Source organism: Mastigoproctus giganteus, chromosome 9, assembly GCF_048544385.1.
Source record: "Mastigoproctus giganteus isolate SK-2022 chromosome 9, ASM4854438v1, whole genome shotgun sequence".
In the NCBI taxonomy this organism is placed as follows: Eukaryota; Metazoa; Arthropoda; class Arachnida; order Uropygi; family Thelyphonidae; genus Mastigoproctus; species Mastigoproctus giganteus.
Window position 1 is genome coordinate 144057829 of NC_143583.1, and position 13007 is coordinate 144070835.

A 13007-nucleotide genomic window follows, 5' to 3' on the forward strand; every position below is an offset into this window, starting at 1 on the left:
AGGCAAAGGCAAAATGAATTAGGCAGACCAGCAAAAGAGAAGCATGAAGGCATTTCGCTTCCACAATTACAAAGACCCAAACAATTTGGGCCAAAATATAGTGTATGTATGCAAAAATACAAGTATAAACTATCCTATGCTCTCTGTCAATGGCTCTGATATTACAAAACCAGAAGAGATTGCAAAGGCCTGGCTTTATATATAATACAATTCTTTGTGTTAAATTTTGTTCATAGTAGGATATTTAACTTCAGCATATTTAACTATATTGTTATTTTATCCTTTTTTTAGAAATGCTGGTGAACACCTTCCAGTAAAATTACTTAAGAGAATTCTCAATGAAGTGGAAACTGTGGACTTCAATATCAGCTCTTCGTTTGCTGAGAGGATGAAACCAGGAATATGTAGAGGCCTAAAATATATTTAAAAGCATTGGGAAGAGTGAGAAGAGAAGAATAGCAGCTAATAAAGCACTGGACCTCCCCAAGTTCAACAGTTCATCAAAGTAGAGGAGTTGTCCAGCTTCTTGATTCTTCTATCTCCAGTATATTCCACATGTTAAGGAGACTGGAGGGCCATGATACTGTCATGCTGTTCAATTCTTAGAACTATTCAAGAATTTTTTCGAACCAAGGGATGGTAGCATTGTTGTCCTGGAAGATTCACTGAATGTGGGATGTCATCATAGATAGCATATGGTTAGACAAGATGTCCAAATACATTCAGGAAATCACATGACAATGTAAAGGTAATGTAGCATATTGGCCTTCCCAAAAAATGACACTCCAAATCATTACACAGTCACCACCTGCTTGTGGTGGCTGTGTAATGAAGAATCTGTTACCCCTATGTTTATAGGGGTAACACATTTTGGATGAAAATTGGTTTTCAAATTTTGGCCCTATGTCAGCATAAATTTTGATTTGTCTTCCCAGACACACTTCTGCCACTGGTGAGCAGTCCTTGATCTGTCCTGCAGACATCACTGTAGGTAGTGTTTCCTATTTATTAATAAGTTTCTAGACAGTTACACTGCTGTGATTTTCTAGCCAAAATCATCCCTTCAATACTTGCTGTTGAATCTCTTGCCTAGCTGTAGTGGTAATCCATGTCAGATGTTGACAGTCCATCACCAAACTTTATCTTTTGGCCAGAGTTGTGCTTCCCTGTTCTCAAACTTTTTTGGTTTGCCGCACTGTAAAACATAAAAATTTTCTGGCGCACTTCCCGTATAAAATTAAGAATATATACCAGTCTGCATCCTAAGCGGCTACGCACACATGTGTTTTGAATGTGTTTCAAACACTCCTCAGTCGTGTTGCTTGCTAACTGTGTACAATAACCGTTACCCTTGGGGCCTAGCTATTAACTGATCATGGATGTAATGAATCTCTATACAAATGGGTTTCTTCTCATTTTTAAAATATACTTTCATAATATTTGTGGCGCACCGTTTGAGAATCACTGTCCACTGCTCTACAAACTAAATTTGCTACAGCATGTAAAGTTAATGAGGAGACCATTTTTTGGCACCCATCAAAGATTCTCTCTCTCTGCTTTTTTTCCCCTTTTGCATAGATGAAACTTTAAAATAAACAGGCACACACCTTCGTATATTGAACGAACTACTTATAACATATAATCTGTGCACTCAAAGCACATACAGGACAATGAAAATTATTTTTAATTTTCATATTTTTCTTTAGAATTAGTACCCATAATAAACTTTTGACTTGGGTATTGTTTACTTTGACTTGAAGTAAATAGTTTAGTATGAATCATTAATCTTTTCATGAATGAGTTTTCCACATGTATGTGGCTGTAATAAGGTTCCAACTGGGGGTTTGTTGCTTTGTGGAGTGAATTTCTTCATGGAATTTTGAAAATTTTTTAAATACTTTAAACATTATTTTAATATAATTTCCCAACATTAGAATGAAATTATTGTCAAAAATCAAATCAGAATAAAAAAAAAATTTCTGTATCACTTTATTCAAACTTAACAGAATTCCAATTCAGTTTTTTTAAACCCAATAATTAGATATAATCCATAGAAAGCAAACCTTTATTGCATTAAATGTAACTTTTACAGTTCCATTTCAGCAATTTTAAAATGTACCAATTTTATGTTACATGATACAGTGATAGTAAAATAAAGTAACTAACAGATACTCTTCAATATTAACAACATAATAAAATTCACAATATATATATATATATAGATAGAGAGACTATCAACATTATTTGTTCTCAAGAAAACAACACTTTAGCAAAATTACATTTAATACCACAGAAGGAAATTGCAACAATATATGTACACATGGGATAAGGGGAAGAACACTGACATTTGAGAAAAAGTACAATATCATCACAGAATTTATTCGGAATGATTTAAATTAAGAAAAAAACTATAATGCTGTACATGCCTATATATGTGAATTATGACTCAGTCTATCACTTGCTTGGACCACTCTCTCCCATATCAATATTCACTTTAAAATACACATATGGATAATATTCTTGTTGGCTTAAATTTAATCCTGGTATATCCTGAAAGGAGTAAAAATTATGTGAATAAGTATAAAAGTTTTATTTTAAGTAACATTTAAAAAAGTTTTTGAAAAGTCACACTCAATGGGCAATATTTTAGGAATAATATCTAGTATTAAAACATTCTACACGCCTTAAGAAAGGCATTCTTAAAGCATGTAGAGTGCTGAATATTTCACATTTGATTTGAAAGAATGAAAAAGTAAAGGTGTCAAGACAAACATTTCTTGTTGCAGGGTACTTATTTTGTCCTACCATTTGAATGTTTACAATGGAAAATAAGTGAATGCTAGTTCTCAAGTTTATTGTACAAGAAAACTTAATGCTATGTTTCCTAAGGCTTGTTCTAGTACTCAAATTTAATTTAGTGCAGCAAAGACAAACCCCTGCCACAGAGTGGGGAGGGAGAGAGAGTGCCCAAAGTCAGTAAATAGTCTTTATGGTTATTATAATTCTAATAATAATATAACCAAAGAAAAAGTACACACTAATACTATTAGTATCAGCAAAATGGTGCAAGGAAACAAGCTTATTTAGCACCAACCAAAATAAAATAAAATTTAACATGGTTGCTGCCTTTATACATATAAGCATCAAACAGCACTAGAAGGGATGTGCCATGAAAGTAAGCACACAAAATTAATAATTACTCAATATTGGCACACTGACTGAACTCTTTGTTTTTGTTTATGGAATTGGCACAGTGTTTAGTTTATGCACATGAATAAACTTTTTATAAAATTAAGATTTATTCTGATTTACAAAAGTGTTTGCTTTTATCTATGAATTTCAAACTTGAACTTTCCCAACCATTATTTATGAATTTTTGTAATGTTGATGTTTTTTGGCATTCCGAAAATTATGGTAAACTGGATGCACTCTCTCAGATATAGGTGGCAGCAAACATCTTCCCACCTTAAATTTAGATGATGTTTGTTATTTGGTTTTTAGGAGCATTAGCAACTAAGATCATATTGCTCCGGGATATGCGGTGGTCATTCCCGGACCTTTCCACATCCTCCGTATTTGGTGGTGACGGGCTCGAACCCCCGTCTAATCAAGAAGCGTGTGCTACGCACTGCTGCTCCTTCCCACCTGGCTACGGAGGCGCCTACCTTAGAGTTAATGTGCACACCAGAGTTAATGTGTGCAACGTCTGAAAGTTACTCCACCTTGTGACATTCTTACAGACAGCTAACTGATTTTTCAACTATGACACAATAGCAACTTAAGGACATTCTAAACCAGTCAAAGAATGTTAAAATCTTCCTTGGAATTGGAAATTTCTTTTGAAGTTGAAACTACTGTCGATGTGACCATGCAATACCAAAGAGACAACAATAAGTGCAAGAGTCAATAGAGAACTGTATGGCAAATATAACTGTATGGCCGGTCTAATCAAGAAGCATGTGCTACGCACTGCTGCTCCTTCCCACCTGGCTACGGAGAAATTTAGGTGAACTTCCATCCCCAGATGGAAGTAAATACTTTAAATAAAGCACAATTGTGTAAAGTTTAGAATGTATTCATTACTAGTAGAAACTAACACCCATATGTCTCAGGGATGTTTTCTCTTCTACTTCAGTGATTGCAAAATTAGACATAAGACAATTTACTACTTAATTATCATTTATTAAATTTTAATTTTATTTAATCTAAGCAAAATTGTCATGAAATATTTAAGAGTCAATACTAAGTTAAACCACAGACTTGATATTTTTATGATACCATCACAGAACACCAAAAAACCAAACTGACAATTATTTCCTGCGTATGATTACACCTGTACATGTGCAGATACTCTGGGTCCAGAGCAGCTAGGCAATTACAATGTGTTTTACAAGTAGTTTAAATAGTCTAATCACATTCATTAGCATATTTTTAAATTTAGCTAGTGCTTTTGTAAGTTATTACTCTATTGTATTGGTGTTTTAGTGTGAATATCGTAGCACGTAACAAGTAGTGCAGAGGAATAGTAGGGTTTTAATTGTGATAAATAAGTAGTTCGAAGATTGTAATCACTAGTCGGGAATAACTGTGTGTTTAGTTAAGGAATTTTTACTATTTAGCAAGGATATAACTAATTTAACATTGCAATCATTAAGGTATAGCACAACATATATATATTAGCATTAGCAATCATTAAGGTATAGCACAACATATATATATTAGCATTAGTAGAGGCATATGATGCAAGAAAGCAAGCTTATTCAGCATCAGCCAAAAAAAAAAAAAAAAAAAAAACACCACTCCCATTTCACCCCTCCGTTTGCTCGAAATACCTGTCCAGTTGAGCCTTAAATTTGTTTAGGCTATCAACTTGAACAACAAGTGATGGAAGTCGGTTCCACCAACCAACCACCCGCTGGCCAAAGGCAAATTTCCGCACATCTATCCGACATCCGTCCTTCCTCAATTTGAATTTATGCCCTCTGAGCTGATTATTCTGAGCAAGATGAAGAATCCCATTGAGCATGCTCAAACCATTCAAAGCCTTATACACCTCTATCAAATCACCTCGCCGGTGCCTAGTCTCCAGACTCTGTAATTTGCAAAACTTAAGCCTTTCTTCGTAAGAGCAACCCTTTGTTCCATTCACTAATCTTGTTGCCCTTCTCTGTACCCGTTCCAGCAGCTCTACATCCTTCTTGAAATGAGGCCTCCAGACCTGTATACAGTACTTGTGTGGCCTAACCATTGCCTTATACAAGGGAATAATCACCTCCTTATCCCTGCTAGAAAAATTCCTGTATATCATTGACAAGACACCATGAGCTACTCTTGCAGCTCGTCTGCACTGCTCAGAGAACTTCATATCTGCCTGCACAATTACCCCCAGGTCCTTTTCATTCTCCACCACTGTCAGTGTAGTACCGCAGAGTTGATACGTTGCTCTGGGGTTACTGTTTCCCATATGTAGTACTTTACATTTGTCAATAAACTTCATTTGCCACCTCTCAGCCCATCTGTTCAACCTTTCCAGATCCTGTTGCAGCAGCATAGCGTCAGTGGTGTCCTTAACAACCCTGCCAACCTTTGTATCATCTGCAAATTTGGACATTAAACTTGATATCCCATCATCAATATCATTCATAAACACCAAAAACAACAACGGACCCAACACTGAACCCTGAGGAACTCCACTAATAACATTAGTTCACGTTGAGCAGTGTCCATTGATTACCACTCTCTGTCTTCTGCCACTCAACCATCCCCTTATCCAAAGCAGCAATTTGCCTCCAATGCCACACTGCTCCAATTTGTGCAGCAGTCTTCCATGTGCAACAGTATCAAAAGCCTTTCTAAGATCCAAATATATAATATCAAAGTTATTCCCTGCATCCAGTTCTTTTGTGACTACATCATAGTATCCAATCAAATTGGTCAGGCAAGACCTGCCCTTAACAAAACCATGCTGCGTCTGAGCTATAACTGAATTCTTGTCTAGATGATCCTGCAGTGCTTCTTTAACCAGTGCCTCCATTAATTTACCTGGAACAGAAGTTAAACTAACAGGTCTATAATTACTTGTGTCAGCCTTTGATCCTCCTTTGTGAATTGGGGTTACATTTGCACATCTCCAGTCTATGGGTACCTCCCCTGAGTCCAAAGAAGCTCTCATAATTATGGCTAGGGGTTTGCTTACCTCCTTTGCTGCCTCCTTTAATATAACTGGATAGATCCCATCCACCCCAGGTGCCTTTTTTATGTTTATCCTCAACAATCTCTACTCCACTTTCCTCTCAGTTATTACAAAATCATCCAGCTCACTGCCAATGTTTACTATACCTACATCATTCTCCTTCCTGAATAACTCCTCATGCGTGAATGTAGATGCAAAATACTCGTTTAGATTGTTAGCCACCTGAGCAGGATCCTCAACTGTTGAACCATCAATATCCAGTGGACCAATCTGATTCATCCCTTTCCTTCTTGAGTTTAAATAGGTAAAGAACTCTTTTCTGTTTTTCTTTGCATCCTTTGCCAAGGATTTTTCGTAGTCTGCCTTTGCCTGCCTAATCTCCTTTGTGACTTGGTTACAGACCAACTTATATCTATCATAAGCTTCCATGTCACCCATTAATTTGTATGTATCCCATGCATTTTTCTTCTCTGCCACATGTCTCATTAGTTCATCTGACAACCATTTAGGCCTAAGCCTTGAACAATATTTCTTAGTTGGTATGTAAAGCCTGGTAGCCTCCAAGATTAGTTCCTTGAATGCTTCCCATTTTGAGTTTGCTGTTGGTAACATCATCAGTTGGTCCCACTGTATAGAATTTAAATACTGTCTCAGACCATCATAGTCGCCTTTACGAAAAGAAAAACCCTTCCCTTTACCTCTGATGGTAGTTACCTCCTTGAGTAAATCCCACTTCAACACACTGTGATCACTGCCACCTAGTGGTTCATTTATCTGCAGATTCTTAATGCATGAAGAATCACTACTGATAATCAGATCAAGAGTATTGATCCCTCTTGTGGCCTCACGAACATGCTGATTGTAGAAAACAATCATCCAATAAATCCACAAAAGCCTTGCTAGTGTGCGAGTGACCAAACCACAAATTCCAGTCAATATCTGGGAAATTAAAATCCCCCATTATAAGACTCTCTGATTTACTGGCCCACTCTATTTCCCTGTACAATATCTTATTATACTCATCAGTCATTAGGCCTATAGCACACTCCTACTCTCAATTTTGATTTCTCTATGCTTATGTCACACCAAACTGACTCGACACTGCCCTGTCTATCGATGTCGACTGGCTTCACTTCCTTGGACTTTATGTGTTTCTTAATTAATAGCATAACCCCTCCTCCCCTCCTGTCCTGTCTATCCTTTCTATACACATTGTATTCCCCAAATTCCAGTTCCGCATTCCTTATATCTGTGTGACACCACGTCTCTGATATCCCAACAATATCTGCCTTTGATGTTTTGAGCAATACCTCAAATTCATCAAATTTATTTACCAAATTCCTAGCATTGGTGTACACGCAGGTATACATGCACCTGTTTCTATTCTTGGCTACCCTAACACAACCCATGTGTTTACTTGTACCACAATGACTCCCAGCAGTCTCTGAAATATCCTGCATCTTGTTTTTCAGGCTTCTGCTCATTTCAATTGAAGCAGTGCAAGAATCACTTCCACCTCTGCCAGTGGCTACTGTTAATCTATTAGTCCTTGTATCCCCCCCCGACTAGCAGTTTTCCGACCCACCTAACTCTGCCTCGACAGCATCAGCAAAAATTCTTGCACCCTTTCTATTTAAGTGTATCCCATCCCTGTAGAAGCAATCTCTACTGTTAACAAGTACAGTCCAGGCTGAAAAAAATTTTACCCCTTGAGCCTTGCACAATCCCTCCAGGGCCGAATTGATTGACAAGGCTCTCATCATATACTCCCTCCTATCGTGTCTGGGCAGAATTGCAGACACTTTCAAATTCAACCCTAATTCACGGCTTTTTTTCAACAGTGACCTGTACATGCTAAGTAATTCCGCCAGTCTCCTACTCTTAATATCATTAGTGCCAACGTGTACAACTATATCACCTTTTGTGCCCTTAAAAGATGATATCCGCTCTACACTAGATAGTGTAGAGCGGATATCATCCGCTATATCAAACTAGATAGTGTAGGTATAATGTAAAACTAGATAGTGTAATACGTATCACTGCATTTAGGAATCTATTAGCTTAAGTGTACTCAATTAATCAATTAAATTTATTAATCTTATTAATTTTCATTATTAATCAATTAAATTGTATTTAAACAGAAATCATGCCCCGACTAGAGAAGCAAAGCAATGGGCACAAAGCAGTGGGAGTGCTATGGCTCAAGGGAGACCAAAGGAGGGTGATTCTCCCATGCATCACACCCTAAAAAAATGTGCAACTTGTGAAATGTTTATAGATGTTTCTGGAACAGAACATGATCAAGCCAAGGAGGATGTCTTTGTGTGTGCTATGTGCAGTGAGTGTGTGAAGAAATTAGGTACTAACTCAGGTTCTGATGGGCATTTACGAGAATTTGAAGAGTAGGGTAGATGCCCTTAAAGGAATTAAAATGGGGGCTGATCAAGCTCTCAGCTGACCTTCAATGCCAGAGCTCACTATGTGCATCAGACAACGTAGTGGAAATCTTCAAGGCAGAATGTACTGATCCCACGTTGGTGATCTGGTGAATCGATTGTCAGAGGAAATTTGTGCAATAAGGATAGGTGGAATAGGACCAGAGCACATCTGCCAGGGGCAAAAGTAGATGAACTTTGTAGAGCAGGTGATATTGTTGTACACGTTTGCACTAATCATATTAAGAGACCTGAGGACTTACTTAATAAATACAGGGAAATGTTGGCAAAAAGTTGCAAGTTAGCACATTTGAATGTGTCTGCAATTCTGCCCAGCAGACACAACAGGAGGGAGTATATGTTTAGAGCCTTGTCAATCAGTTTGTCCTGGCGAGAATGTGCAAAGCTCATGGGGTAGAATTTTTCTCAGTGTAATCTGTGCTTGTTAACACTGTTATTTTACGGGGATGAGATGCACTTGAATAGAAGGGATGTAAGAATATTTGCTGATGCTATGGAGGCAGTGATAGGTGGATCAAAAAACTGCTAGCTTGGGGGCTAAACAGACTAATAGTTTAACTAAAGTCATAGGCAGGGGTGAAAGTGATTCTTGCAGCAGCCTGAAAAGCAAGGCATCTGGGATTTCAGGCCCTACTGTGGATCATCATGGAACAAATGAATACATGGGCTGTGTTAGGGTAACTAAGAGTAAGAAAACGTGCATGTATACTTGCATCTACACTAATGCTAGGAGCACTAAATAAATTTGATGAATTCAAGGTACTGATTAAGATGTTGAATGCAGACATTGTAGAGGCGCCTCCGTAGCCAGGTGGGAAGGAGCAGCAGTTCGTAGCACACGCTTCTTGATTAGACCGGGGTTCGAGTCCGTCACCACCAAATACGGAGGATGCGGAAAGGTCAGGGAATGACCACTGCATATTCCCGGAGCAATATGGCCTTAGTTGCTAATGCTCCTAAAAACCAAATAACAACAACAGCAGACATTGTAGGAACAGTGTAGACCCCGTGTCATTCAGACATAAGTGATGCTAAATTTGAATATGGGGAGTACAATGTATACAAGAATGGCAGCCAGAACAGGAGAGGTTATGTTCTTAGTTAAGAAGAATATTAAAGCTGAGGCAGTGCACCCAGTTGACTTGGGTGACAAATGCAATGTTGAGTCAATTTGGTGTGATATAAGCACTTGGAAAACAAAATTGACCGCGATGAGTATACCAAACAGTTATACATGGGCCAGCAAATCAGAAAGTCTCAATAACTGGGGATTTTAACTTTCCAGATGTTGACTGGAATTTGTGGGTTGGCCACTTACACATTAGCAAGACTGTGGATTTCTTGGATGACTGTTTTCTATAGTAGCATGTTAGAGAGGCAACAAGAGGAAGCAGTACCCTTTGTCTGGTTATCAGCAGTGATTTTTATGCATTAAGAATCTATAGGTAAAAGACCCATTAGATGGCAGCGATCACAGTGTACTAATGTGGAATTTAATTAAAGACATAACTGTCAAGGGTAAAACAAAGCATTTTGGTTTCATAAGGGTGGCTACAGAGGTCTCAGACAGTTTTTAAACTGTGTGCAGTGGGACTAACTGAAGTTACCAATAGCAAATTCTAAATGGAAGTAATCAAAGAAGCTACTAGGCTTTACATACCAACAAAGAAATACTGTCCAAAGTTTAGACCTAAATGGATGTTAGATGAAATATTAAGGCACATGAAAGAGAAGAAAAGAGCATGGGATGCATATAAATTATCGGGTGATACAGAAGCCTATGATAGATAAAAATTAGCCAAGCTAAGGCAGATTATGAGAAGTCTCCTGCAGGGAAAAATGGCAAAGACTTTTATGCTTACATTAACAGTAGAAGGAAGGAAGGAAGGAGTTGAATCACATTGTGGGGGGGGGAGCACTTTATGCCTCTGGGTTAACTGGTGATGACCCTTGATTCAGTTGTGGAAAATTTAATAGGTATTTTGCATCTACATTCACACAAGGAATTGTTTAGGGTAGGGGATGCCAGAAGTTTATCAAACTTTAACAAAGAGTCCTTAGTATTAATGTTGACAAATGCAAGTACTGCACATGGGTAGCAGTAACCCCAGAGTGGAATAACTTATCAAAATGTGGTACGACATTCAGGGAAATGGAAAATACCTGGGGATAATTTTGCAGCCAGACATGAAATTCTCTGAGCAGACATGCTGTCAGGAACGCCCATGGGGGTTTTGTCAATGATATGCAGAAACTTTGCTAGCAGGGATAAGGAGGCAATTATCCCTTTGTATAAGTCCATGGTTAGGCCACATCTTGAGTGTACTATATACAGGTCTGGAGGCCTCACTGTAGGAAGGATGTAGATCTGCTGGAATGGGTGCAGAGAAGAGCAATCAGATTGGTGAAGGGTGTTCTAAGCAAGAAAGGCTTCAGTTCTGCAAATTGTTGTCTCGAGACCAGGTACCTGCACAGAGATCTGATTGAGTAAGCCGAATATTAATAGCATTCTTCCACTTGCTGAGACTACACATGAGGGGACAAATTCAAGTTGAGGAAGAATGGTTGCGGGAGCAATGTGCTGAAGTTTGCCTTCAGACAGCAGGTGGCTGATTGTTGGAACAGGCTTCTGTTACTACATACAGCTATCGGATTGGTCTTTAGGTGTTCCATGTGCATAATAACATCACAAGTAAGTGTTTTACCTTAGCATTAACTCTCCTTAGATTAAAGAATAAAATTTAAATTTAACAATAATAATAATCAAGAGTTATGTAAACAGTCTTATTTCTAATTTTACAGTCACTGAAGAAGCAAAGCTTTGGCATACAAAACTCGCTCTCTCACTCCCTCTGTCACACTTACACATCTTTCCAAAAAAAAAAAAAAAAAATGGGATCTCCAACTTGTAGTCAAGATGTGATCTAACTATAACTAAGTAAGCACCAAGTTTGCAAATTCAATTTTCATTCTAATGAATGGCGATTCTAATAAGCAAAAATCAACAAATATTATCTACTTTTTAATTCAATTATTTCTGCTTTTCTTTTAAACATTTACATTATGACATTTTATTATACTGAATAGTAAAGAAAACACTGCACTAATCCCTTATGGTCATAAAACAACATGACAATGCTCTTGTTGATACATAGTTACGCATTTACATAGTTATTGGCTTCTGTATTAACAATACCTCACCTCAATATCGAAGCACATTTGTTATGAGAAATTTACTTTTTGTTAATTTCCCATAGCAAATGAATTATTTTTGAAGAACTAAAAAAGAAAACTGGAAAATACAAGGTGTGGCAATAAAGTTCCCCAACTGGTGCTGCAGCAGTCATTCGAGGAGTTTGAAAATAAACTGAAGTGGTATGTTGCAGTTCAAACTTCTTCCAACAGAGGTGGTACAGAGATTGTCCAATAGGCTAACAGGTTGCAAGTAACTAGTTTCATTAGTAGTGTTAACATTCTGTGTCACAATTTTGCAATGAAGCAACAAACAAATATAAAATTTTGCTTTAAACTGGGGGAAATGTTTACTGTGATGAAGCATTAAAGTGTACCAGTGTACTAGAAGTGGTTCAAAGATGGACAAGAGGATGCTTGCAATGACCCAAGAAGTGGGCCTCTGTCAACCTTTTAAAATGACAAAGTTGCAATCAGGAAATTGTGGCAAGAGATCATCACTTGATCCTCAGAATGATGCTGATGAGTTGGATATGAATAAGAGGATGATTCGTCAAATCCTGCATGAATATTTAGGGAAAAGGATAGGTCTATGCAAAATTTGTGCCTCACAGATGAGCAGAAGCAACAAAGAGTCATCGTGTAAAGACTGTCAAGACTCCTAATTTCAAATGTAATGTCACTGGAGATGAGTGTTGGTTGTTTTGGTGTGACCCAGAGACAAAGTGTCAGAGCATGCAATGGATTTCAAAATCATCACCAAGACACAAAAAGTTTTGTTTACAAAAGTCCAGGATGCTAATCATATTTTTTGACAAAGAGGATATGATTCACAAGGAATTTGTACTTGAAAGGGAGAGAGTCAATGCTGAGTTCTGTGTACAGGTGTTTCAAATACTATTGAAGTGCATCTCCCAGGTGAGGTGACAATTTCGAGAGAAAGGCAGCTGTTTGTTGCATGACAATGCTCGCCTGCCCATTCTGCACTTGTTGTGAAGATATTTGTACAATGCCATGTGAAACATGGCATTGTACAGATCAACCATCCACCCTACTCTTCCAATCTAGCACCAGCAGACTTCTTCCTCAAGGTGAAAACTGCCCTTAAAGGAAAAGAGATTTCAGGATGCTGAGGACATAAAGAAAAACATAACTGCCAAACTGAA

The 13007-nt window shown here is 37.8% G+C and overlaps 2 protein-coding genes across 4 annotated transcripts in view; one reads left to right on the plus strand and one right to left on the minus strand.

Moving 5' to 3' along the window:
* Positions 1-1665, plus strand: part of LOC150080788 (uncharacterized) — a 190404-nt gene extending 188739 nt beyond the window's left edge. The window contains exon 9 of the mRNA XM_090382064.1: positions 292-1665. Within this exon, the coding sequence (XP_090238190.1) occupies positions 292-427 (136 nt within the window). The 3' untranslated portion in view covers positions 428-1665. The remainder of the gene's footprint in view (positions 1-291) is intronic.
* A 607-nt stretch (positions 1666-2272) lies between these two features.
* The window catches only part of Vha44 (V-type proton ATPase subunit Vha44), a 249734-nt gene continuing 238999 nt past the window's right edge, over positions 2273-13007 (minus strand). For all 3 annotated transcript variants that reach the window (XM_090381677.1, XM_090381676.1, XM_090381678.1), the window contains exon 13: positions 2273-2550. In XM_090381677.1, coding sequence (XP_090237803.1) covers positions 2455-2550 — 96 coding nt within the window. In that variant the 3' untranslated portion in view covers positions 2273-2454. The remainder of the gene's footprint in view (positions 2551-13007) is intronic.